At 41.5% G+C, this 25,723-nt stretch overlaps 1 protein-coding gene across 4 annotated transcripts in view; it reads left to right on the forward strand.

The window, feature by feature from the left end:
• LOC307046032 (uncharacterized protein) overlaps nucleotides 1–11,987 on the forward strand; it is a 57,663-nt gene extending 45,676 nt beyond the window's left edge. The window contains exons 1-10 of one of the 4 annotated variants that reach the window (XM_079692148.1): nucleotides 3,700–3,968; nucleotides 5,839–8,313; nucleotides 8,884–9,018; nucleotides 9,232–9,366; nucleotides 9,734–9,802; nucleotides 9,907–10,001; nucleotides 10,289–10,415; nucleotides 10,911–11,028; nucleotides 11,165–11,241; nucleotides 11,640–11,987. In XM_079692148.1, the coding sequence (XP_079548274.1) occupies nucleotides 7,930–8,313; nucleotides 8,884–9,018; nucleotides 9,232–9,366; nucleotides 9,734–9,802; nucleotides 9,907–10,001; nucleotides 10,289–10,415; nucleotides 10,911–11,028; nucleotides 11,165–11,241; nucleotides 11,640–11,750 (1,251 nt within the window). In that variant the 5' untranslated portion in view covers nucleotides 3,700–3,968; nucleotides 5,839–7,929 and the 3' untranslated portion in view covers nucleotides 11,751–11,987. Of the gene's footprint in view, nucleotides 1–3,694; nucleotides 3,969–5,838; nucleotides 8,314–8,883; nucleotides 9,019–9,231; nucleotides 9,367–9,733; nucleotides 9,803–9,906; nucleotides 10,002–10,288; nucleotides 10,416–10,910; nucleotides 11,029–11,164; nucleotides 11,242–11,639 lie in introns of those variants that run through there. The other 3 variants (XM_079692149.1, XM_079692151.1, XM_079692150.1) reach the window with 3 other exon arrangements.
• Nucleotides 11,988–25,723: the final 13,736 nt, after the last annotated feature.

Genomic DNA, 25,723 nt, shown 5'->3' on the forward strand with positions numbered 1-25,723 from the left:
ATCAATGCTGGGCCAAAGAACTACACTGGTTGAATAGGACACACCTCTTTTTATTGCATTTTAATACTTAAATAATTTGTATATTAATACTTTGATGCAAAAATTAGCTTATTTCTTCAATACCTTCCAGGTCATGTGACCGATTCACTGAAAATCAGTGCTGGGTCAAAGAACTACACTGGCTGCATAGGACGCACCTCTTTTTATTGTATTTTAATAGTCTAAATATTTTTATATTAGTATTTTGATGGGAAAATGAGCTTATTTCTTCAATACCTTCCAGGTCATGTGACCTAATCACTGAAAATCAATGTTGGGTCAAAGAACTACACTGGCTGCATAGGACACACCTCTTTTTATTGCATTTTAACACTCTAAATATTTTATATTAATATTTTAATGGAAAAATTAGCTTATTTCTTCAATACCTTCCAGGTCATGTGACCTAATCACTCAAAATCAATGTTGGGTCAAAGAACTACACTGGCTGCATAGGACACACCTCTTTTTATTGCATTTTAACACTTTAAATATTTTATATTAATATTTTGATGGAAAAATTAGCTTATTTCTTCAATACCTTCCTGGTCATGTGACCGATCCACTCAAAATCAATGTTGTGTCAAAGAACTACACTGGCTAAATAGGACACACCTCTTTTTATTGCATTTTAATACTTAAAATATTTTTATATTAATATTTTAATGCGAAATTGAGCTTATTTCTTCAATACCTTCCAGGTCATGTGACCGATTCACTCAAAATCAATGTTGGGTCAAAGAACTACACTGGCTGAATAGGACACACCTCTTTTTATTCCATTTTAATACTTAAAATATTTTTATATTAATATTTGAATGCAAAATTGAGCTTATTTCTTCAATACCTTCCAGGTCATGTGACCTAATCACTCAAAATCAATGCTGGGCCAAAGAACTACACTGGTTGAATAGGACACACCTCTTTTTATTGCATTTTAATACTTAAATAATTTGTATATTAATACTTTGATGCAAAAATTAGCTTATTTCTTCAATACCTTCCAGGTCATGTGACCGATTCACTGAAAATCAGTGCTGGGTCAAAGAACTACACTGGCTGCATAGGACGCACCTCTTTTTATTGCATTTTAATAGTCTAAATATTTTTATATTAGTATTTTGATGGGAAAATGAGCTTATTTCTTCAATACCTTCCAGGTCATGTGACCTAATCACTGAAAATCAATGTTGGGTCAAAGAACTACACTGGCTGCATAGGACACACCTCTTTTTATTGCATTTTAACACTCTAAATATTTTATATTCATATTTTAATGGAAAAATTAGCTTATTTCTTCAATACCTTCCAGGTCATGTGACCTAATCACTCAAAATCAATGTTGGGTCAAAGAACTACACTGGCTGCATAGGACACACCTCTTTTTATTGCATTTTAACACTTTAAATATTTTATATTAATATTTTGATGGAAAAATTAGCTTATTTCTTCAATACCTTCCTGGTCATGTGACCGATCCACTCAAAATCAATGTTGTGTCAAAGAACTACACTGGCTAAATAGGACACACCTCTTTTTATTGCATTTTAATACTTAAAATATTTTTATATTAATATTTTAATGCGAAATTGAGCTTATTTCTTCAATACCTTCCAGGTCATGTGACCGATTCACTCAAAATCAATGTTGGGTCAAAGAACTACACTGGCTGAATAGGACACACCTCTTTTTATTGCATTTTAATACTTAAATAATTTGTATATTAATATTTTGATGCAAAAATGAGCTTATTTCTTCAATACCTTCCAGGTCATGTGACCGATTCACTCAAAATCAATGTTGGGTCAAAGAACTACACTGGCTGAATAGGACACACCTCTTTTTATTCCATTTTAATACTTAAAATATTTTTATATTAATATTTGAATGCAAAATTGAGCTTATTTCTTCAATACCTTCCAGGTCATGTGACCTAATCACTCAAAATCAATGCTGGGCCAAAGAACTACACTGGTTGAATAGGACACACCTCTTTTTATTGCATTTTAATACTTAAATAATTTGTATATTAATACTTTGATGCAAAAATTAGCTTATTTCTTCAATACCTTCCAGGTCATGTGACCGATTCACTGAAAATCAGTGCTGGGTCAAAGAACTACACTGGCTGCATAGGACACACCTCTTTTTATTGCATTTTAATAGTCTAAATATTTTTATATTAGTATTTTGATGGGAAAATGAGCTTATTTCTTCAATACCTTCCAGGTCATGTGACCTAATCACTGAAAATCAATGTTGGGTCAAAGAACTACACTGGCTGCATAGGACACACCTCTTTTTATTGCATTTTAACACTCTAAATATTTTATATTAATATTTTAATGGAAAAATTACCTTATTTCTTCAATACCTTCCAGGTCATGTGACCTAATCACTCAAAATCAATGTTGGGTCAAAGAACTACACTGGCTGCATAGGACACACCTCTTTTTATTGCATTTTAACACTCTAAATATTTTATATTAATATTTTGATGGAAAAATGAGCTTATTTCTTCAATACCTTCCAGGTCATGTGACCGATTCACTCAAAATCAGTGCTGGGTCAAAGAACTACACTGGCTGCATAGGACACACCTCTTTTTATTGCATTTTAATAGTCTAAATATTTTTATATTAGTATTTTGATGGAAAAATGAGCTTATTTCTTCAATACCTTCCAGGTCATGTGACCTAATCGCTCAAAATCAATATTGGGTCAAAGAACTACACTGGCTGCATCGGGCACACCTCTTTTTATTGCATTTTAATACTTTAAATATTTTTATATTAATATTTTGATGGAAAAATTAGCTTATTGCTTCAATGGAGGATCCTGTGACCTAAGATGTTCATCGTCATAACCACACTGTAGCTATGTTCGTATGACAAATAAAAACCTTGAACCTTGATTCATGAATTAAAGTGCTACTTGTTGTTTTGCCCGCTGACCGGCTGGTCCTGTTGCTCGTCTTTTTTTTGTAACTAGCTGATGCTCAATCTAATCCTGTTCTTCAAAGTCACTGTCGGACTCAGAATTCTCAGAAATGCGACCCGCACATTCTGATACACCTTCCTCTTCCTCTACATCATCGTCAAATGGTTCTCTCTCTTCCAAAATCATTTGCAAGGCCCTCTGAGCAGAGCATAATTTGGCCATCTTGATCAGTTGTGATAAGACACACACACACACACACACACACACACACACACACACACACACACACACACACACACACACACACACACACACACACACACACACACACACACACACACACACACACACACACACACACACAATTTCCACATTCGTGTTAGCCCCGAACCTCCTGTTTGTAATATAAATGTGTAGTACCGTGGGTGGTCATTTTAAATGTGTTTTGATATAAGTTCTTCACAGAAAATTAGCCAACGCCATTGAGTGTGAGGTTGAACAAATAATGTATCATATCATTTTTGTTGATTTATTTATATAGATTTTTTGATTAGATCATAGATACGTCCATGAGTTAAGACCATGGTTAAGACATGATATGATGATTCACACTCATGTACAGGTGGCGGTATGCACCTTTAAAGTTGTTTGCAATACGCCAAACATCGAGAGAAGAAGAAGAAGAAGAAGAAGAAGAACACGAAGAAGATATTTTGGAAACCAGATCACATTGTCTGATCTAAAAATGGTGCGCTTCAAAAAAGGCAAGACAAAGAAAGCTTTAGACCTGTGGCAACAAGCAGGAGGTAGAGATTTCATCACCAGGTCTTTAATTTCTCATGGTTTTAGTGAAGTTAATGTTACAACTGAGCAGTGGTCCTCAGTTACACTTACAGTGTTTAAAGGTAATAAGAAAGAGCATCTTAAGTGGTTGAGGGTCATCTGGGGTGAAGACCGACGTGGAGTCCGGACTGAGGTGCTTCAAGCAGGTACTGTTAAAAAATAATTTTGATGAGCCCCAGAGCAGAGTCCCGCCTCGGATACCCGGCGGATAACCCGCAAAATAGTTGTGTAACGGGCAGACCCGGCGGCAGACATACGTCTCTGGGCGGGCATTTGATTTGCCAGGGCGGGCCCACCCCGAAACTTACATTTCCCGGGAAATCTGAATTGTCAACGGGGGTGGGGACTTGGGCAAGCACGCAGGCAAACTTGAGGAGCGTACACAGGGTGGAGTGAGGTTGAGCGATAAAGAGAAGGGGGAGAGAGAGAGAGAGAGATTGAGCGAGGGGCAGATAGCGTGTGCAGCGGTCTGTTTGCGCACAGAACCGGAGTTTGTGAGAGAGCCGGCTTGACAGTCAATTTCTCTGAGTTGCCATATTCCTTTCATGAACCACTTCCTGATATCCATTGTTGCAGATAAATATAAATGATAATAGACAAACTAACCTAGCTAGAGTATACTGTCATGCTGCTGTGCCGCATCTCACTCAAACACCCACATGACTCAACCCAGCGAAAAACCAGTCTCGCGCGCAGCCTTTCATTCAGAATTTCATTCAGAATTTCATAGCAAAATAAAAAAAATGATATTAAACTAATCTTTCAACATAGTTTAAAACAAAAATAAATATTAGGAAAGAGCCCTACAAATAACAACCATAAACATAATAATAAAACAATTACAATGTTGTATTCAGCCCTGATTAAAACTGCGGGCCCAAATCCTGGATGGGCGGGCCCAAATCCTCGATGGGCGGGCCCGGCCCCATGGGGCTCGCCCATGACGCCGGGTCTGGTAACGGGCAAAACATACACGTAGGCCCATTTCCAGGGGTGCACATAACTGGTACGCAGGTACGCATGCGCGGAAACAATCTGAATTGCGTACCGTCACTTGTGTCACAAAGCGCATTTGCGTACCGTGGTACTTGTGAAGCTTTTCCAGAAGGCGGTTCGATCACCGGACGACAGAGTCGGTCTCCGTGTGCACAGACGGGGCTAATGTTAACGTCGGTCTGTACAACGGAATTGTGCCAAAAACTACGCCAACCGGCTGCGGAGGGAGACTCACTGGAGAACTGCGCTAAAACAGCTGATCACAACGTACACGCTCTGTGGTCACGAAGTACTCCACTAGCCCCCCCAAAAATTCACAACGGGTCGGGTCGTGGGTCTTATATCATCAGGTCGGGTCCAGATTTGACTTGAAGATAATTGCGTGTAACGGGTCGGTTCGCAGTTGCTACTGAGCTGCGAGGGTTCGGGTGGTTGCAGATTTGCAAAACTGGACCCATGCAGGACTCTGCCCCAGAGGCTTTTAAGTTGAAGCTTAACCCTTGTGAATCCCTTTTTAAAAACATTACTCTGAAAACACTAACGACAAAAATGTCTGCATCTAAAAATACTGTAATAAAGATATTATAGGCTATGTTAATAATGTTGTTCCACTTTCAATTACTTACATTTTTTAACCCAATTCAGTGCTGATCATAATTATCAAATGTTCATTCACTTTAATTTTTTTCGCTAGGGATTTGAAAGTCACTATTTTGATTACACATTATTAAGAACATGTTTCCAAAACACTAACATCTTTACCAAATGCCGTGTCATATTCTTAACACAATCAGAATGCTCGCAAAATTAAACAGTAGCCTGGATAATACATTTCATTAGGGAGGCATAAGGGTTAATGTTCTTATTTAATTAAATACTACAGCCATCACAGTAGGATGTTAACATAATTTACTGTAATTGACCCAAGGATGGCAGATTGCTTAAAGTTGCATTGTAGTCATGCAATAAGAGATACAGTTGTTAAATGAGATTTTTTACTTTTGTAATGTTTGTATTTAGGAAAATATGTTAGTGAAAGAGGGAGAGATGGACAGCACAGTATCAAGAAACAGTCTTACAGCGCACCTACGGGTGAGGAAGACGAGGACACAAGTCAGGATGAAAAGGAAATAAGTAACGCACAGCCACAGTCTGAGATAGACACAGAAGAGTCAGACCAACAAAGTACAGAGACAGACACCAAAACGACAACAACAATGAACAGAAAGGGACAAACAGGCAAGGACAAGAAAGGGCCAGAAAAGGATAAAAAAAGAAAAAGAAACAAACGAAAAACAGGGACAGAGCCTGTGGGGAAAGATGAAGATAAGAACGATGAAGAAAAACAGTCTTACAGCGCACCTACAGGTGAGAAAGACGAGGACACAAGTCAGGATGACAGGGAAATAAGTAACGCACAGCCACAGTCTGAGATAGACACAGAAGAGTCAGACCAACAAAGTACAGAGACAGCCGCCAAAATGACAACAAAAATGAACAGAAAGTGCAAAGCAGGGCCAAAAAAGTTCAAAATTGCCATGACAAGAAAACAATGGAACAAAATTAAACCTAAACATTGCAAAAAAAAACTCCGTCCCCCCTGGACTGATACATTTTATCAGGAATTTTTGAAAAATAATCCATGCTGCACACTTGCTTTCAAATACCAGCATGTTAAGACAAATGATAGCCGTAAAAAGAATTCGCCATTTTTCTGTGCCTCTGCAAAATGCACATTTAATGGATGCAACGCTGTCTACAGTTTCTCAAAAAAGAACAGGCCAAAATCAACGGATAAAAAAATATTTTTTAAAGTCATGCGCATTGGTGAAGTTATACACCATAAAAATCAAAGGCGATTTAGACCAGCAAAATACACGAGAAGAGGAACAATTTCCAAAGCCTTAACCAGTGGTGTCAGCAATTATTATTACACTATGTTGAGACAGACACCAGTAGAGGAAATAATGGCTGGTAACATAAGCAGAAGCCTCACCAAAGACGTGTTAAAGAAAATATCCTCTGAAGTGAAGAAAAGTGCAAGGCTCCACGATGACATGATGCTTGGACTCATGTTGACTCAAAAAATAATCAAAGAGAGCAGCAGTCATGCATCATCAAAAGGCTATCTTCAGCACCTACAAATTGATCCGTTTGCTGTGCATTTATACACAGATGCTGGAATAAAGATATTGACTGAGCACTTGAAAAAGCCAACACCTACGGCCCTCTACCTTGATGCCACAGGCAGCGTGATACAGAAAATTCCTGATCAAAATAAGCGGGTCTTGTATTATGCTTTGGTTTTGCCCGGAATGGGTAAGGATAAGCCTCCCTTGCCTGTCACAGAACTGATCACCAATAGCCATTCCATTCCATCTATTTCCCATTGGCTCATGGAATTTAAGAGAAAGTTGTCTTACACAACAAAAAGAAAGATAGCACAGGTTGAGACAGATTATAGTTGGGCTCTGATAAACAGTGTGCTTCTGTCTTTTAACAGGGAAAATATGTCAGTGTACCTTGACAGAGCATTTGAGATAGTGTCTGGACAAACTGAACTGATTCCTAACTTCACTGTGCTGCATCTGTGCTCTGCTCATATCATGAAGGCTGTGTCACAAGCATTTGGAAAAAAAACTGTAGACAGAGGCACACAGGAATATGCAACATTCTGTTTCGCGTACATCCTGAACTGCACAAGTATGCAGGAAGCCTTTGATGTTTTTTATCATATGTGTGTGCTTTTTGATGCAGAGGAGTACACTAATTTGGTGAAACAGAGCAAAATGTACCTCGACAAGTGCATTTTGCAAACTCGGGACGTGAAACTGGAGGAAAGTGGACATGTAATGGGAGAGGAGGAAAGCAAAATGGAAAAAAATGCTCATAACATTATTGGAAAGTCCCCTTTTACACAAGCTTTTCAAGTCAGACGGGACCAAGCAGAGTGTGACATTCTCTCTGACGATGCTGTTCATGTAAAAAACCACTACCTCTGTCCTGGTGCCATTGATGCACTGTTAAAAAACTACATGGGGATCTTCCCATTGTGGAGTGGTTTGTTGCTTGGGGATCTGCCGCGACATAGAAAAGGTACCTCTAAAAAAGATGGAAGTCATAAAACCAGGGATACCAACTGCCATGTTGAGCTCTGGTTTGGGTTGGTCAAACACCATCCTTTTAAAAAAAAAGTACCTGAGACCAGCTGAGTTTGTCTCCAAAATGTATGCCTCAATACAAGGAAGATATATAGAGCACATTCAGCAACACAATCTGCCAATGCATATTCTGGACAAAAACTTTGGACATCCTAGCAGGCCAGATGATGACCACGAGGAACAGTGGAACAAGCGGGAAAGTTCTGCTGGTCACACCAAGCCCAAGTCCAAGTACTTCAATCCACCAAAAACACTACCCAACCCCAAGAGCCCACCTGCCACAAAGGTGAAGAAAAGAAAAGTGGACCAACAGGAAAAATATGCACAGGGAAATGTGAGTTTCTCTAAGACTTACTATGTTCAGAGTGTGTAAATTGTTCTCCAGCATTTTAATTGTAACAATGGAATAAGTAAATATTGTCAGAAAGTAAAGCATGGACTAAATTGGTGAGTGAGGTGAAGGACAAAGGACATGAAGTATTATAACCCAATATGATTAGGTGCATGTTGTAGGGGGAGAATATGAAGATGAAAAATGTAAATACAGCATACAAACTTATAACAGAAACTAGATTTCTAAATCAGACTTTAAACTGCAATTACAGTTTCTGTTCCTGAGCAGCCTGTTTAATGTCATTTAGTGAAAACTCTAAAAGGGACTGAGGTTAAATGCATACACATGGACAGTTTAATTATATTTTGAGTATGTAGCTTTGATGGTGGATACAAAAACAAGGCCTCCACCCAAACATTCAAGATTGTTAACCCTCTGGTATCATTCAAATGCGCTACCCTAATTAGTCATTCGGGACAAAAATGTCCAGAGTGATACCGGAGGGTTAAAAGATTCCTCAAGTGTCCATATTAAACAGAATGCATCTATTTCCCCTCAATCTTGACTTAGTTGACCTGGCTGTGGAAAAAAAAGGACACCGAGGTGGTCGTGGCAGTGCTCCCCTCACAGATGAAAGGACGCATCTTACTTATCCGCCACTGTGAGCTATGCTCACTTCGACCCCACCAGTGGTTGACAGGGGAGGTATGTTACTACATGTTTCAAGTGTCTGAAGTTTCACTCTACACTGTGTCATTTTCTTTATCTAGCATTTAACGATTTCTGCCCAAAAAGTATCTGAAAAAAATGTCTAGATACTTTTGTCAGTCACAAGATTCTCAAAGTTGCAGGGAATGAAAGTTCAGTATAACTGGGAATATGCATTAATTGGCAAATTGTTATGATTTTTTTTGCCAGGTAATTGAAGGCGTGTTTCATGTTGCTGCCGACAAATTCGGCGTTGTGAACAAAATGTACTTGCTAAATCACTACACAGCAGGTGTCATTTTGTTCGGGGACAGAACTCAGCTAACATCTCACAGTTTACCAAAGGTAATGTGTGTGGTCTGTGTATGTTTATGTGTGTGGTGTGTTGTGTTTGTGCATGGTAATACTTTAGGGGGAAGTAGGTGTGGATTTGATATGTGGGCTCACACTCACCCATTAGGTACATGGAGTGAAGCATTGGCTGAGATCTTAAATAGGAAATTAACTGAGATTATTTTACTGTATCCTCTCTGAAACTATAGTCATTAGTTAAATCACCTGATAAATCTACTTACTTTTGAATTTCCATACCAACACTTGTTTTAAGCACGACAAATGAATGGCACAAGAACAAAATTGTCAGACTAATGTTGTTGTTATTTTTACCTTAGCCTTCAAGTTTGTTTTAATCCTTTATTTGATGGCATTATAGGTAAAATTTGACAACTATGAAGCTGTCCTGTCCTTTGTACTTGTCAACAACAACCACTGGAAGTTGCTGGTTTGTAATTATTTTTGTTATTGTATTATTTCTGTTAAAGCACAAGACTTACATGGTGAAACCAAAAATATTTTTTGATGAAAAGTGCTTTTACTTTTTCACAGTACATTCATGCCAAAACCAGCACCGTATTCCTGGTGGATCCAGCTCAAAGCATCGAAGAGCTTGATGACTCCGAACATGCTGCCAAAAGAATACAGTAAATCAAAATTCAATAGATATTTGAAAATTCAAGGAAAAACTATATTTAAACGTAAAAAATGTGTCACATTTAGTTACATTCATACTCACAGACAGCATTGAAAGCATTTTAAACAGTCTGATACAGTCTGTGTTCAGACAGTGATATCTATAGCTGACCTGTGGCTGCCCCTTATACAAATAAATGGTCATATGGTGAATACAAACAGTATGAATTTCTGTTACATTATCTTTAGGAGCCACATAATTAGAAATGTAAAGTGTGTTGACATTATCCTTTCTCAGGGAGTACTTCAGGATGAGGAGGACACGCCACAGCATAACAGACTGGGTGGATGTTAAGTGGAAGGGAGGCGTTATGGGTCACCCACTTCAAAAGGATGGATGTAGCTGTGGTGTCGTTGTTGTGAAGGTGAGCTGAAGAGATTCTGTTTTCATCCAGTTAACAAGCAGAGTTTTTAATGTGAAAGACAGTTTAATGCAAGGACGGATTTAAAAAAGCTGTCAAAAGTAGTGGTTGACCGATAAAGGTTTTTTAAAGGCCGATGCTGATCCCCATAATATTTAGCAGGCAGGTTGGCCAATGGACAATATATAGTATAATGCCGATATCATGTTGTTGTTTATTGTATTTTTCACAACTGACAACAATTGGATTATGACACAACATTGTTGAACTTAAATTAGTATTCACTTGAACACAGAAAGTTTAATTGACAAAACTTTGCTTCTGAATATCTCAAAATTCCAATAATAGGACCGGTCTATATCAATAATCAAAGGTTTTGGGAGGCATTCTAGTCAAGGGTGGATGTTTTCTATAATGTGTCTCATGTTTTTGTCTGTATCTGTATTACTATACAATAAAGAAGAAAAACCCTCCATAACATAAGTGTTGTTTGTTTAGATGGCAAAGGCAGTCATGGAATCCTTCCCTCTGATCCCGAATGTGAATTTCGAGTGTTCAAAGAAATACATGACACAGGAGAGGAGAGAACTGGCTCTCGAAATCCTTGAGGCATCAGGTAAATAAATATGAATATATGTATATGTATATATGGGTGTCTGTATGTATATATATATATATATATATATATATATATATATATATATATGTATTTATATAGAAGCTGACATACATGTATTGTTATCTTGTTTCAGTCTTTGATGAGCACACTTATTGTGCTATGTGTGCTGCCTTAAGGCCTCCAGGATCTGGATCTCCCATCACAGACTGGGTGAGCTGTTGTGAAGAAAATGTGTAATTGTGATGTCTACATTTATTTATTTATTTAACAGGGACAGTGCACATTAATGAACATTTCTGTAAATATGCCCTGGACAGATTTTAAAAGTCAACCTAAAACACATTTAATTTTAAACAACTAAATACAATACATTTAAAAAATGCAACACTCACTACTGGAATACTTAAATCAAAAAATGTAAAAGACAGAACAATAAAACAAAAAAAATAAAACAAAACAATAGAGCATGTTAAAACACAGGGAGTGGGTTTTAAGGAGTAGATGATTGTGTCAGCTGATTCCTCACTAACACTTGAGTATTAAGACAACTGAATGGTAATCTAAGGTACAAATATATTATAAATACATTATTTCTTTCACTTCAACAGGTTCAGTGTGATGACTGCGAACGATGGTACCATGCCCAGTGTCTGGCAATGGACAGCAGAGACCTTAAAAAGGCAGAGACAGGATATTGGAAATGTCCTTTGTGCAAGTAATACTTGAAATGTGCTCAATGATGACGATTAGTAAAACATGTGTCCTGTGTAGCCTTGTTTGTATTACTTTCTGATCATTAATCACTGGGTCACATGACAGGGAAGCTATAGAAAAAACCCTGAATTTGTAATAGAAATATTAATATTAAATAGAGGATGTAATATTATCCGATATAAAGAGCTGTTTCTATTGTGTACAGACTAGTATTCAATTAATAAAGTGATTTTGAGTCATTAGTTATTGAAGAAATAAGCTAATTTTCACATAAAATTATTAATATAAAAGTATTTAGTGGGTTAAAATGGAATAAAAAGAGGTGTGTCCTATTCAGCCAGTGTAGTTATTTGACCCAACATTGATTTTGAGTGATTATGTCACATGACCTGGAAGGTATTGAAGAAATAAGCTAATTTTTCCATCAAAATACTAATATAAAAATATTTAGACTATTAAAATGCAATAAAAAGAGGTGTGTCCTATGCAGCCAGTGTAGTTCTTTGACCCAGCACTGATTTTGAGTGAATCGGTCACATGACCTGGAAGGTATTGAAGAAATAAGCAAATTTTTCCATCAAAAAATGTATATAAATATATTTAGTGTTAAAATGCAATAAAAAGAGGTGTGTCGTATTCAGCCAGTGTCGTTCTTTGACCCAACATTGATTTTGAGTGAATCGGTCCCATGACCAGGAAGGTATTGAAGAAATAAGCTAATTTTTCCATCAAAATATTAATATAAAAATATTTAGAAGGTTAAAATGGAATAAAAAGAGGTGTGTCCTATTCAGCCAGTGTAGTTCTTTGACCCAACATTGATTTTGAGTGAATCGGTCACATGACCTGGAAGGTATTGAAGAAATAAGCTCATTTTTGCATCAAAGTATTAATATACAAATTATTTAAGTATTAAAATGCAATAAAAAGAGGTGTGTCCTATTCAGCCAGTGTAGTTCTTTGGCCCAGCATTGATTTTGAGTGATTAGGTCACATGACCTGGAAGGTATTGAAGAAATAAGCTCAATTTCGCATTCAAATATTAATATAAAAATATTTTAAGTATTAAAATGCAATAAAAAGAGGTGTGTCCTATTTAGCCAGTGTAGTTCTTTGACACAACATTGATTTTGAGTGGATCGGTCACATGACCTGGAAGGTATTGAAGAAATAAGCAAATTTTTGCATCAAAGTATTAATATACAAATTATTTAAGTATTAAAATGCAATAAAAAGAGGTGTGTCCTATTCAACCAGTGTAGTTCTTTGACACAACATTGATTTTGAGTGGATCGGTCACATGACCAGGAAGGTATTGAAGAAATAAGCTAATTTTTCCATCAAAATATTGATATAAAAATATTTAGAGGGTTAAAATGGAATAAAAAGAGGTGTGTCCTATTCAGCCGGTGTAGTTCTTTGACCCAACATTGATTTTGAGTGAATCTGTCCCATGACCTGGAAGGTATTGAAGAAATAAGCTCATATTTGCATCAAAATATGAATATACAAATTATTTAAGTATTAAAATGCAATAAAAAGAGGTGTGTCCTATTCAGCCAGTGTAGTTCTTTGACCCAACATTGATTTTGAGTGAATCGGTCCCATGACCAGGAAGGTATTGAAGAAATAAGCTAATTTTTCCATCAAAATATTAATATAAAATATTTAGAAGGTTAAAATGGAATAAAAAGAGGTGTGTCCTATTCAGCCAGTGTCGTTCTTTGGCCCAACATTGATTTTGAGTGAATCGGTCACATGACCTGGAAGGTATTGAAGAAATAAGCTAATTCTTGCATCAAAATATTAATATACAAATTATTTAAGTATTAAAATGCAATAAAAAGAGGTGTGTCCTATTCAACCAGTGTAGTTCTTTGGCCCAGCATTGATTTTGAGTGATTAGGTCACATGACCTGGAAGGTATTGAAGAAATAAGCTCATTTTAACATCAAAATATTAATATAAAATATTTAGAGGGTTAAAATTGAATAAAAAGAGGTGTGTCCTATTCAGCCGGTGTAGTTCTTTGACCCAACATTGATTTTGAGTGAATCGGTCACATGACCTGGAAGGTATTGAAGAAATAAGGTCATTTTCGCATTAAAATATTAATATAAACATATTTTAAGTATTAAAATGCAATAAAAAGAGGTGTGTCTTATTTAGCCAATGTAGTTCTTTGACCCAACATTGATTTTGAGCGATTAGGTCACATGACCTGGAAGTTATTGAAGAAATAAGCAATTTTTTCCATCAAAACTATTAATAAAACGTATTTAAAGTATTAAAATGTGTGTTCAATAACTGTATGCTCTGGAGTGAATTTGCTTCATATTCGCATCATGATCGAGAAGCTGTCGATTTATTAAAAAGAACATTTTTCTTGTGTAATTGTAAAAGTCATTTGTTGATGGTCCCTAAATGAAAGCCTCGTTTTGCGGAGAAGATCTCCCCGTTAAACTGACGCTGCTGGCGGGTCCGGGAAACTGACGCTGCTGACGGGTCCGGGAAACTGACGCTGCTGGCGGTTCCGCGAATGTCCGTCGAATATCCAACCTAAAACCAAATTCACCGCGGTCTGCCGTCCACCCATTTCTGCTTCTGCTGGTGGTGGTTCCCACGGCTGAAGGCCACTATCCACCTGCTGTTAGAGGCCTACACCCACCTGTTGGGTGCTACTGTGCGGGGGAGGCCTGGTCTGGAGATACCGCGGAGAAACCGGAGTGTTGCCACACTGCTGCTTGCCTATTTCCTTGCTGCTGTCCTGACGTGGTTTTGCTTCGGGAACATCGTGGATGCTGTTGAGCTGGACTGGGAAAATGGCAAATGTCGTGTTTCTGCTGTGCCTTTTTTTGACTGTGCTGGACAAGGAGAAGTTCGCTAGTCATCCTGAAAATTCTGCTGGATTCGGGTCTGTTCTGCCGCCCGCAGTGGACATCCCCTGTACAGGTTCGGATGGGTTGCACAAACAATTGCTAGTTGCACTGTCGCGGACATTCATTTCGTCAAATGTCTGTCTTTCTCACATGCCTGCCACAATGGTCCTTCAGAATTGTTTTTTGAACTCTAATCTCACTTTCGCGAAGTTTGCTGGTGACTCTAGAACAGCTGACAATGTATGTGTGTTGATTAAGAAGAAAAGGTGCTTGGCATTTTTATTGTTGTTACTATCAGGAAATGTACAGCCAAATCCGGGTCCACCTAGTAGTTTTAGTCAAATAGCTACTCCTGCTGATTTTATTTCTAGATCGGGGTTAGGTTTAATTCATTTAAATGTGCGCAGTCTGTTACCTAAATTAGATTTTGGGCGAGTTCAACTGATGCTGATGTCATTGTCTTATCAGAAACGTGGCTAGACAAATCCATCTTGGCCTCGGACATTTACATAAATGGTTACAATGTATATCGCACTGACCGTCCTAAAAAAGTTGGTGGAGTTGCCATTTATGTGAAAAATAAGTTTTGTGTAACAAATATGGTTTCCAAATCTGTTAGTAAACAACTACAATTTTTAGCTGTGAATGTCGAAGTAACAAAGGGTCAACAGGTCATGGTGGTGGGTTGCTACAGGGCCCCCTCGGCTGTCAAGGACTCCTTATCTTCATTGGCAAAACTGTTATCTCAACTTTCCTACAAGGAAATGGTACTGCTTGGTGATTTTAATTGGGACTGGTTAACTTCTGTGTCAGAGGATTTTAAAAACCTGTGTACCTCTTTGAACATTACTCAGATTATAGACAGTCCTACTCGCCCAAATATTAAGTCCCCAAACAAATCCTTCTTAATTGATCTCATTTTAACAAATGTTCCATATAAATACTCATCTGTGGGAGTATTTGCTAATGATGTGAGTGACCACTGTGTTGTAGCCACAATTAGGGACACTAAGGTCCAAAAAGTTAAATCACGCATCATCACAAAGAGAGATAAAAAACACTTAGTGGAGCAGGGTTTTTTACATGATCTGTTTTGATTTTGATTGGGGAAAAATTGATCTGTGTGCTGATGTAGAAACTGCATGGTCTTATTTTTATCTTGGTTTTATGAAAATTATAGATAAACATGCACCTCTGCGTAAATTTAGAGTGAAGGGACGAAACAATCCCTGGTTTTCTGCTGAACTGTCCAGTCTGCTTCATGAGAGAAACAATGCCTGGGCAAAGGCTAGGAAATCAGGCTCAGAGGTAGAATGGCTACGCTTTAGGCAGCTAAGGAATAGCTTTACTTCACATGTCAAAAGTGCTAAGTCAAAGTACTATTTGTCAGTTACCACAGAAAACCTGAATAATCCTAGGAAATTTTGGAAAGCCATAAAATCGATTTCCACTGGTGATATCCCAAATGAGCTACCTCCGTGCCTCACCACAGCATCTGGCATTATATCAGACAGGGCTACTATGCTAAATTGCTTTAATAAGCATTTTGTGTCTTGTGGCTCTCTGTTTGATTCTGTCACTGACTGTGCTTCTGCTTCTGTGAACGCTCCAGTCCTTGACTCTGAACAATGTGGTCTGGAAAACCCTTTCAGTTTTACTCCTTTAACTGTTGGTATTGTCCATGAAGCTTTATCCAAGTTAGATCCTAGGAAACCGGCTGGCCCGGACAACGTAGAACCTTTCTTTTTAAAGATAGCTGCAGATTTTATTGCTCCACCTCTTACTTCTCTTTTTAACCTCTCCCTCAGCACAAATACAATTCCTAAAGTATGAAAGTCTGCTTATGTCCTGCCTCTTCTGAAAGGAGGGGAGGCAACTATTTTAAATAACTATAGGCCAATCTCTAAATTGTCAGTTCTGGCTAAGGTGCTCGAACGACTTGTGAGTGAACAAGTAAAGGAGTTTTTATGTATAAATGATATCCTGTCTAAACATCAGTCAGGCTTCAGGAAGAAACATAGCACCATCACTGCAACAATGAAAGTGGTAAATGATATTACTAGTATGCTAGATAATAAACAGAGTTGTGCAGCTCTGTTTATTGACCTTTCCAAAGCGTTTGACACCGTTGATCATCGCGTTTTAAAACAGAGGCTACTCAGTATTTGCATATCCAGCCATGCAGTGGGGTGGTTTGTGAACTACCTCTGTGAAAGGTCCCAATGTGTTCACTTTGATGGGCTGTCTTCTGAGTGGTGAAACATTGCTAATGGTGTTCCTCAAGGTTCTGTTTTAGGTCCACTTTTATTCTCCATATATATCAACAGTTTAGGTGAAAATGTGAATGAAGCTACTTTACATTTCTATGCGGACGATACCGTGATGTACTGTGCAGGTTCCTCCATTCAGGAGGCGGTTGTTAAATTACAGGCTGTTTTTAACATTATTCAGACTCAGCTCTCTGAACTAAAGCTTATTTTAAATGTGGATAAAACCAAGATAATGCTCTTTTCAAAAGCTAAAAAGACACCAGAGCCTGTTTTAGATATTGTATCAACGCAAGGAACAACACTTCAAGTTGTTGCCTTTTACAAATACCTTGGTATCTTCCTTGATGACTGTCTCTCTTTTAAACTTCATGTCAATAACCTGCTTAAAAAACTGAGGGTTAGGCTAGGTTTCTTTTTCAGGAATAAGTCCTGTTTCTCACCTGAGGCCAGGAAAAGGCTAGTCACTGTGACCTTTTTACCTGTGCTGGACTATGGTGATCTGATGTACATGAATGCACCTGCCAACTACCTGAGCAAACTAGATGCTGCGTAGCATAGTGCTCTGAGATTTGTCACAAATTGTAAAGCACTTACTCATCACTGTACACTGTATACCAAGGCAGGTTTACCATCACTCACTGTACGGAGGCTCAGTCACTGGTACACTTATATCTATAAAGCTATGTTGGGCAAACTCCCGTATTATATCTGTTCATTGATAAAGCAGAAAGTTGCAAGCAGCTATTGTCTGCGATCGCAGGATATAGTCTTGTTAGATGTGCCAAGAGTAAGGACTGTCTTAGGTAAGACAGCTTTTATGTGCGCAGCTCCACTTGCTTGGAACAGTCTACAGGCAAAATAGAAATTGAGCATTTTTATTTCTCTGGATGTATTTAAGGCACGTCTAAATGAAATGCTTTCTGACACTCTGGGTATTTGTAAATGTTGAATATGTACATTTGATATCCTCGTTTGTTTGTTGTTTTTATGTTTCATGTGGAACTAAATGATGCAGGTCTCCCTTGTAAATGAGATCGATGATCTCAAGGGACTAATCTGTCTAAATAAAGGTTTGAAATTAAATGAAATCACCAGCCGCCACCAGTCGCCATTTCCAGCCGGATTACTCTCCACGCTCCTCCACCTCAAAATAAACCTTTTTCCAACACTCTGCCTTGTCCTGCGTTTGGGTCCTCTCCGATATCGTAACAGAACGATCTAGCCAGTATCGACCCAGCGGACACAGGCCACCATTCAAAGACTGCGGACAAACTCAGCCAAGCCCTGGCCAATCAAGGCGCTCTCGTGGGGCATCACGAGGCGGTTCTTTTTGAAGTAGTGGAGACTCTCCGGAACCTCTCCACTAACGTACAAAAGATCGGCACGCAAGCAGAACTGCTCACCTCACAGTCTTCTCCCCCGCAGCCCGCTGCACAGCCGACAGCCCCTCCCCCCCCCCTCCTGCCGCACCTCTCCATCAGCTACGAGAGGCTGTCATTCCCACACCGGAGCGATACGCTGGAGATTTTGGTATTTGTAGAGCCTTTTTGTTCCAGTGTACGTTAGTTTTTGAGCAGCAGCCTAGTACTTATCATACAGATGGGGCTAGGGTAGCATATGTAATGAGTCTGTTGAGGGGGAGTGCTTTAGATTGGGCTACAGCTGTTAGGGAGAGCCAGCCACAAATTTGCTGGTCATATGAGACTTTCATTTCCGAAATGAAAAAAGTTTTTGATCACGCTTCCAGGCGCCTTCTTTCTCTCCGGCAGGGCTCCCGTAGTGTAGCCGAATTTTCAGTTGAGTTTAGAACAGTTGCTGCCGACTCAGGCTGGAATAACGAGTCATTGCAGGATGTTTTTCTTCAGGGGCTGAACGAAGCAATTAAATATGTGCTGGCTGCTAGGGATGATCCAGTTAGCTTGGATAATTTTATTGCCACAGCCATCAAGATTGATAATCGCCTCAGAGAGAGACGTAGGGATAGGAATAGCCGTCACCCCAATCCCAGCTACTCCTCACCTGATCCCCAAATTGGCACTGCCACTACCCCAATCTCCAGATCCTTCCCGACTCCTTACTCTGTCTCACCCCCTGGAGATGAGCCCATGCAAGTAGGAAGGGCCCGCCTCTCACCATCTGAGCGTGCTAGAAGGATCCAGGCTGGGGAATGTGTTTATTGCAGCCAAACCAGTCATCTTGTTTCCTCCTGTCCTAATCTGCCAAAAGGTCAGGCTCGTCAGTAGCTGTGGGGATTCTGGCGAGCCCTTCCTCCTCTCTCAACCCCCGACCCAGAACGCAGCTAGAAGCTGTGCTTTGCTGCAACCAACAGTCTCTACCCCTACTCGCCTTAGTGAACTCGGGGGCGGACGAGAACTTTTTGGACATTGACATTGCAGCTCAGGCAGGAATTTCCTGCGAAGTGTTAGATTCACCTCTTAATGCTAATGCTCTAAATGGAAAATTCCTGGCCCAAGTCACTCACCGCAACAAGCCAGTAAATCTCATTCTGTCTGGAAACCATTGTGAGTTTACTCAGTTTCATCTAATTTCCTCACCTCATGCCCCCATAGTGTTGGGCCATCCCTGGTTAAGAACACACAACCCCCAGATTGATTGGGTAACTGGCAAAATCATTAGTTGGAGTTTTTTTTGCTTATCCTCTTGCCTGCAGTCTGCCCTACCGCCAGCAGAGGCCGCCTCTCCACCACCCAAGATCGAGCCGCCTGACCTGTCATCTGTCCCCACTGAATATCATAACCTAGGAGAGGTGTTCACTAAACAGAGAGTTCTTTCTCTTCCTCCTCATCGACCCTACGACTGTCCCATTGACCTCCTCCCCTGGGCCTCTCTGCCTTCCTCACGTCTGTTCAACCTGTCTCGCCCTGAGAGAAAATCCATGGAGAGTTACATCCATGACTCCCTGGCTGCCGGTGTCATTCGCCCATCCTCCTCCCCGGTCGGTGCTGATTTTTCTTTGTGTCCAAGAAGGACCGCTCACTGCGGCCCTGCATTGATTACAGGGGTCTTAATGCAATCACTGTAAAAAATAGATATCCATTACCCCTCCAGGAAGCCACCATTTTTTCCAAACTGGACCTCCGCAATGCCTACCACCTCGTCAGAATCCGAGAAGGGGACGAGTGGAAGACGGCCTTTAACACACCACTCGGTCACTTCGAGTATCTGGTGATGCCTTTTGGACTGACGAATGCCCCAGCAGTCTTTCAGTCGATGGTGAACGATGTGCTCCGTGACCTCCTCAACCGGTCAGTCTTTGTTTACTTGGATGACATCCTCATATTCTCTCGTAACAAGGAGGAGCATTTTATCCACGTCATGCAGGTGCTGCAGAAACTCCTGGAAAACAGACTTTTTGTGAAGGCGGAGAAATGTGAATTCCATGTCAACACAGTCTCATTCCTGGGCTACATCATTGAGGAAGGAAAGCTTAGGACCGACCCTGAGAAGATCCAAGCGGTGGCGGGTGGCCCAAACCAACCTCAGTTAAACAGCTTCAACAGTTTCTTGGTTTCGCCAATTTCTATTGGCGCTTCATCAGAGACTACAGCAGAGTGGCGGGCCCTTTAACCAGACTCACTTCCCCTACAACTGGCTTTTCCTGGACCCAAGAGTGCGATGCAGCCTTCTCAGAGCTAAAGAGACTCTTCACCACTGCCCCTGTGCTCATCCACCCTGATTCCTCTCGCCAGTTCGTTGTGGAGGTCGATGCCTCAAACACCGGGGTAGGGGCAGTTCTTTCCCAGCGCTCGGAACGAGACCAAAAATTGCATCCTTGTGCAATTTTCTCTCGCCGCCTCACTCCAGCTCAGAAGAACTATGGGGTGGGTAACAGAGAGCTGCTGGCTGCCAAACTTGCCCTGGAGGAGTGGAGGCTATGGCTGAAGGGAGCTGAACTCCCTTTTATTGTATGGACTGACCACAAGAACTTGGCGTACATCCAATCTGCCAAGCGCCTTAACTCCCATCAGGCTCGATGGGCCCTGTATTTCGGCCACTTCTCATTCACCCTTACCTGACGTCCAGGGTCACGGAACCTCAAGCCGGACGCTCTCTCTCGCCAGTTTGCTTCCGAAGGACCAGCTGCCAGTCCAGACACTATCCTGCCTGCCTTCTGCATGGTGGCGGCTGTTACCTGGGAGATTAAGTCATTGGTCAAGGAGGCTCAGCGGGCGCAGCCTAACCCTGGTAACTGTCCAGCTAATATTCTCTTTGTGCCTACCTCTGTCCGCTCCAAGGTCCTGAAGTGGGCACACGCCTCCCGTCTCTCGTGTCATCTCCTAAAGAAACCCACTCTCAACCCGTCTGATGTTATAAACTACAGGCCTGTCTCTCTCCTCCCGTTCCTGTCTAAAACACTTGAACGCGCTGTCTTTAAACAACTCTCCAGTTATCTCCATCACAACAACCTTCTGGATCTGCACCAGTCTGGTTTCAAGGCAGGCCACTCAACAGAAACTGCTCTCCTTGCTGTCTCTGAGGAACTGCACACTGCTAAAGCAGCCTCCCTCTCCTCTGTCATCATCCTTCTGGACCTGTCTGCTGCATTCGACACGGTGAACCATTAGATCCTCCTTCGCACTCTCCAAGAACTTGGAGTTTCAGGCACTGCACTTTCCCTCCTCACCTCATACCTCAAAGACCGCACCTACAGGGTAACTTGGAGAAGGTCCGAGTCCGACCCTTGTCAATTAACTACAGGGGTCCCTCAGGGCTCTGTTCTTGGTCCCCTCCTCTTCTCCTTGTACACAAACTCGCTCGGGTCTGTCATTAGCCCGCATGGTTTTTCATACCACTGCTATGCTGATGACACCCAATTAATTCTGTCCTTTCCCTGCTCAGAGACCCAGGTCTTCGCACGCATCTCTGCTTGCCTAGCAGACATCTCTCGGTAGATGTCTGCTCATCACCTCAAGCTCAACCTTAACAAGACTGAACTGCTTTTCCTTCCGGGAAAAGATTGTCCCACTCTTGACCTAACAATCAATCGGCACCTCTGTTGTTTCCCCGACTCAGACTGCAAGGAATCTGGGTGTGATCCTAGATAACAAACTGTCCTTCACTGCAAACATTGCTGCTATAACCCGCTGCTGCAGATACACGCTTTACAACATCAGGAGGATACGTCCCCAGCTGACCCAGAAATCAGCGCAGGTTCTGGTCCAGGCTCTCGTCATCTCACGCCTAGACTACTGCAACTCCCTCCTGGCTGGTCTACCTGCATGTGCCATCCAACCTCTGCAGCTCATCCAGAATGCAGCGGCTCGTCTGGTCTTCAACCTTCCAAAATTCTCCCACACCAGGCCGCTCCTCCGCTCCCTTCACTGGCTTCCGGTAACTGCTAGAATCCACTTCAAGAAACTTGTACTTGCGTACCATGCTGCAAATGGATCTGGCCCTTCCTACATCCAGGACATGGTTAAACTGTACACCCCAGCACGTGCACTCCGCTCTGCATCGGCCAAACAGCTCGCTGCACCCGCACTGCGAGGGGGACCCAAGTTCCCATCAGCAAAAACTCGTGGGTTTGCTATCCTGGCTCCAAAATGGTGGAATGAGCTCCCCATTGAAATCAGGACAGCAGATAGCTTACACATCTTCCGGGGCAGACTGAAAACTCATCTCTTTTGAATCCACTTCGAGCGATAGAATTACTAACAAAGCACTTATATACTAATAAAGGGCTGGCTTATCTAAAGCCAGTTGAGTAGCACTTGAAATGTTTGGCTCTATGAAACCTGATGTACTTATATGATTCTGTTTTTCTTCAAGGTTGTATCTTCCTGGTCGAATGCACTTATTGTAAGTCGCTTTGGATAAAAGCGTCAGCTAAATGCAATGTAATGTAATGTAATGTAATCCTGGTGTCCATCGCACACTGTTTATACTCAGACAGCGGTTCTGGTGGCCTTCCATGGCTGCCTGTACAGTATGTGCCCGCGCCAAGTCCTCCCACCAATCTCCCTCTGGCCTGCTTCGCCCGCTGCCGGTGCCTAGTCGCCCTTGGTCGCATGTGGCCTTGGATTTTTTTACTGAACTTCCACTTTCACAAGGAAATACCATCATCCTCACTATTGTGGACAGATTTTCCAAGATGGTACACTTTGGTGCCCTTCCCAAACTTCCCACAGCCCGAGAGACTGCAGATCTTCTGGTCAACCATGTTGTTCGACTCTATGGGATCCCCACCGAAATCGTCTCTAACCGGTGTCCCCAGTTCATTTCCCACGTTTGGAAGGCCTTCTGTCAGGCTCTGGGAGCATCGGTGAGCCTATCATCCTCAGACGAACGGGCAAATGGAACGGGCCAACCAGGATCTGGGGGCGGCTCTTCGATGTGTGGCTTTCAGGAACTCTTCATCATGGTGCCCACATCTGCCAAGGATCGAATATGCCCACAATTCCCTGTCAAATGCAGCCACTGGTATTTCACTTTTATTGTGCCATGGGTTTTCAACCACCCCTGTTTCCAGCCCAGGAAGAGGAAGTTGCTGTTCCTTCCATTCAAACCCACCTTTGTCGCTGTCGTAAGGTGTGGAAGGACACCCGAGCCGCCCTGCTCCGCTCCGCTGCCCGCAACCGCCTCATCGCAGACCGCCACAGGACCCCGGCCCCCAACTACTTACCAGGTCAGAGTGTTTGGCTTTCCTCCAAAGATCTCCCACTCAAGACAGTTTAAAAAACTCACGCCACGTTATGTCGGCCCCTTCATCATCGACTCTGTTATAAATCCATCTGCAGTCAAACTCAAGCTCCCCCCACACATGAAGGTTCATCCTACATTTCAAGTGTCTCTGTTAAAACCTGTTGCCAGCAGCCCCTTGTCTCCTCCAGTGAGTGTTCCCCCACCCCCCCCCCCCCCCGCATCACCAATGATCACCCAACCTACACCGTCAGGCGATTGTTGGACGTTCATCGCCGTGGAAGGGGATTCCAATATCTGGTGGATTGGGAGGGCTATGGTCCAGAGGAGAGGTCTTGGGTTCCCGGCGAAACATCGTGGGCGCATCCCTGGTACGGGACTTCCACCGGGATAACCCTGGTAGACCTGGTAAGCCGCCTGGAGGCGTCCCTTAAGGGGGGGACTGTGGTGGCTGTACTCTTGCAGCCGCCTCCCTTGTGTTTGGTTTCCCTTTCCCTGTCTGTGTTTGTGTGGGCGTGGTGGCTGTCACTCCTGGCTCCCGGCTCAAACCTCCACCTGCTGCAATCAGCTGTGCACCCTCCCCTACTACACACCTGATTCCCATCAGCATTTACAAATGCCATATCAGCGGAGGCTCCACAACCTGTCAGCGCCAGATCGTTGTTTAACCCACAGTGGTAAAACTCTCAGCCGTCTTAGCCTTAGCATTATTAGCTATTTTCCTCAACACAGTATATTCTTCTTACTTGTTCTTCTTGTGCTCCAGGATCACTCTCCGACCGCCGTGCTGTCATCACCAGCCGCCACCAGTCGCCATTTCCAGCCGGATTACTCTCCACGCTCCTCCACCTCAAAATAAACCTTTTTCCAACACTCTGCTTTGTCCTGCGTTTGGGTCCTCTCGGATAACGTAACATTTACATGCATAAAAACCTTCGTAATACACAAAGGGACGAGTAATAACCGGAAAAGCATGACATGAGACCTTTAAGTAGAAGTAAACAAGTCATGGTGAAAGATGAGAGGCATCTTAGCGTGGTCCACACTCAAATACATCAGCAACAATGGGATGTGATGCCATGATATTTTTTTACAGGTATTCGTGATCCTGAGAGGATGCACCCGAATAACTGTATGTTATGTATGTCATTTTCAATTAATAAATACTGGCAAAACAAATAAAATCTCCATCAACGTCAACTGTACTTAATGCTGATTAACAAATGTCAGCATGACAACACACTAAACTCAGATAGTAAATAATGATATACACCTACTAAACAAGTATACCCTGTAAGTATAAGCTTTATATTCAAGTCAGAAAAAGCTTTTATAAGAGTTTCAAATGACACACAATGAACAAACAGAGCAAAACATATAGAAAATACTACAACTTTTATGGAACAATATGAACCACTTACTTTATTTCCAAAAACCCAATCCTTTGGCTGCACATGCCTGACTTGTGGTCACCACCAACTGTAAACTGTACAATGAATAAAAAAGCATGGTAGGATGATTTTACAATTTTAGGGCTGTGGCTTTTTGTTAGTCTGTTGCCATTAGCAACCTATTTTTGATTCCGAGCGGAAGACCAAAAGACAATAATGCTTTCAGGGCTGGAAGCCAGAGAAAATCATCCTACCTGCTGTGCAAATAATTATCTGATGGCCACTACTATCATCATAGAAAACACACAAAGAGGATTATCACAAACACACACACACACACACACACACACACACACACACACACACACACACACACACAAATTACCACTAGCAATGCCTCCAATGCCCTGCGACTCTAAGTAAAGAGATACAAGGGCAATTGCTAGATTACTTGTTCAATGTCAAATCTGACCCATACAAATTGAAACCAAGCCTGCGTTAAGGCACCAAAAACGACATGGAACAGAAAAGTGAGCTGTTCTCTCGCCCGTCGGTCAGACATACTACAAAGTCTGCACTGAAACAGACTGATCCATATAAGCGCACATTAGATATGTGGGGCTGCATGGCTGTGTTGGTGAAACAGGACCGCAGGGAGCAGGGAATGATCAGTCTGGGATTTAAGAGTATGGTTCACTTGGGAAGGACAGAGAAGAGGCAAAGATACACCCTCATATGGGCAGCATCTCAAAGACCTCTCTGCATACAGCCTGCGTGT

This window comes from Notothenia rossii, assembly GCF_949606895.1.
Source record: "Notothenia rossii genome assembly, chromosome: 1".
Classification (NCBI taxonomy): Eukaryota; Metazoa; Chordata; class Actinopteri; order Perciformes; family Nototheniidae; genus Notothenia; species Notothenia rossii.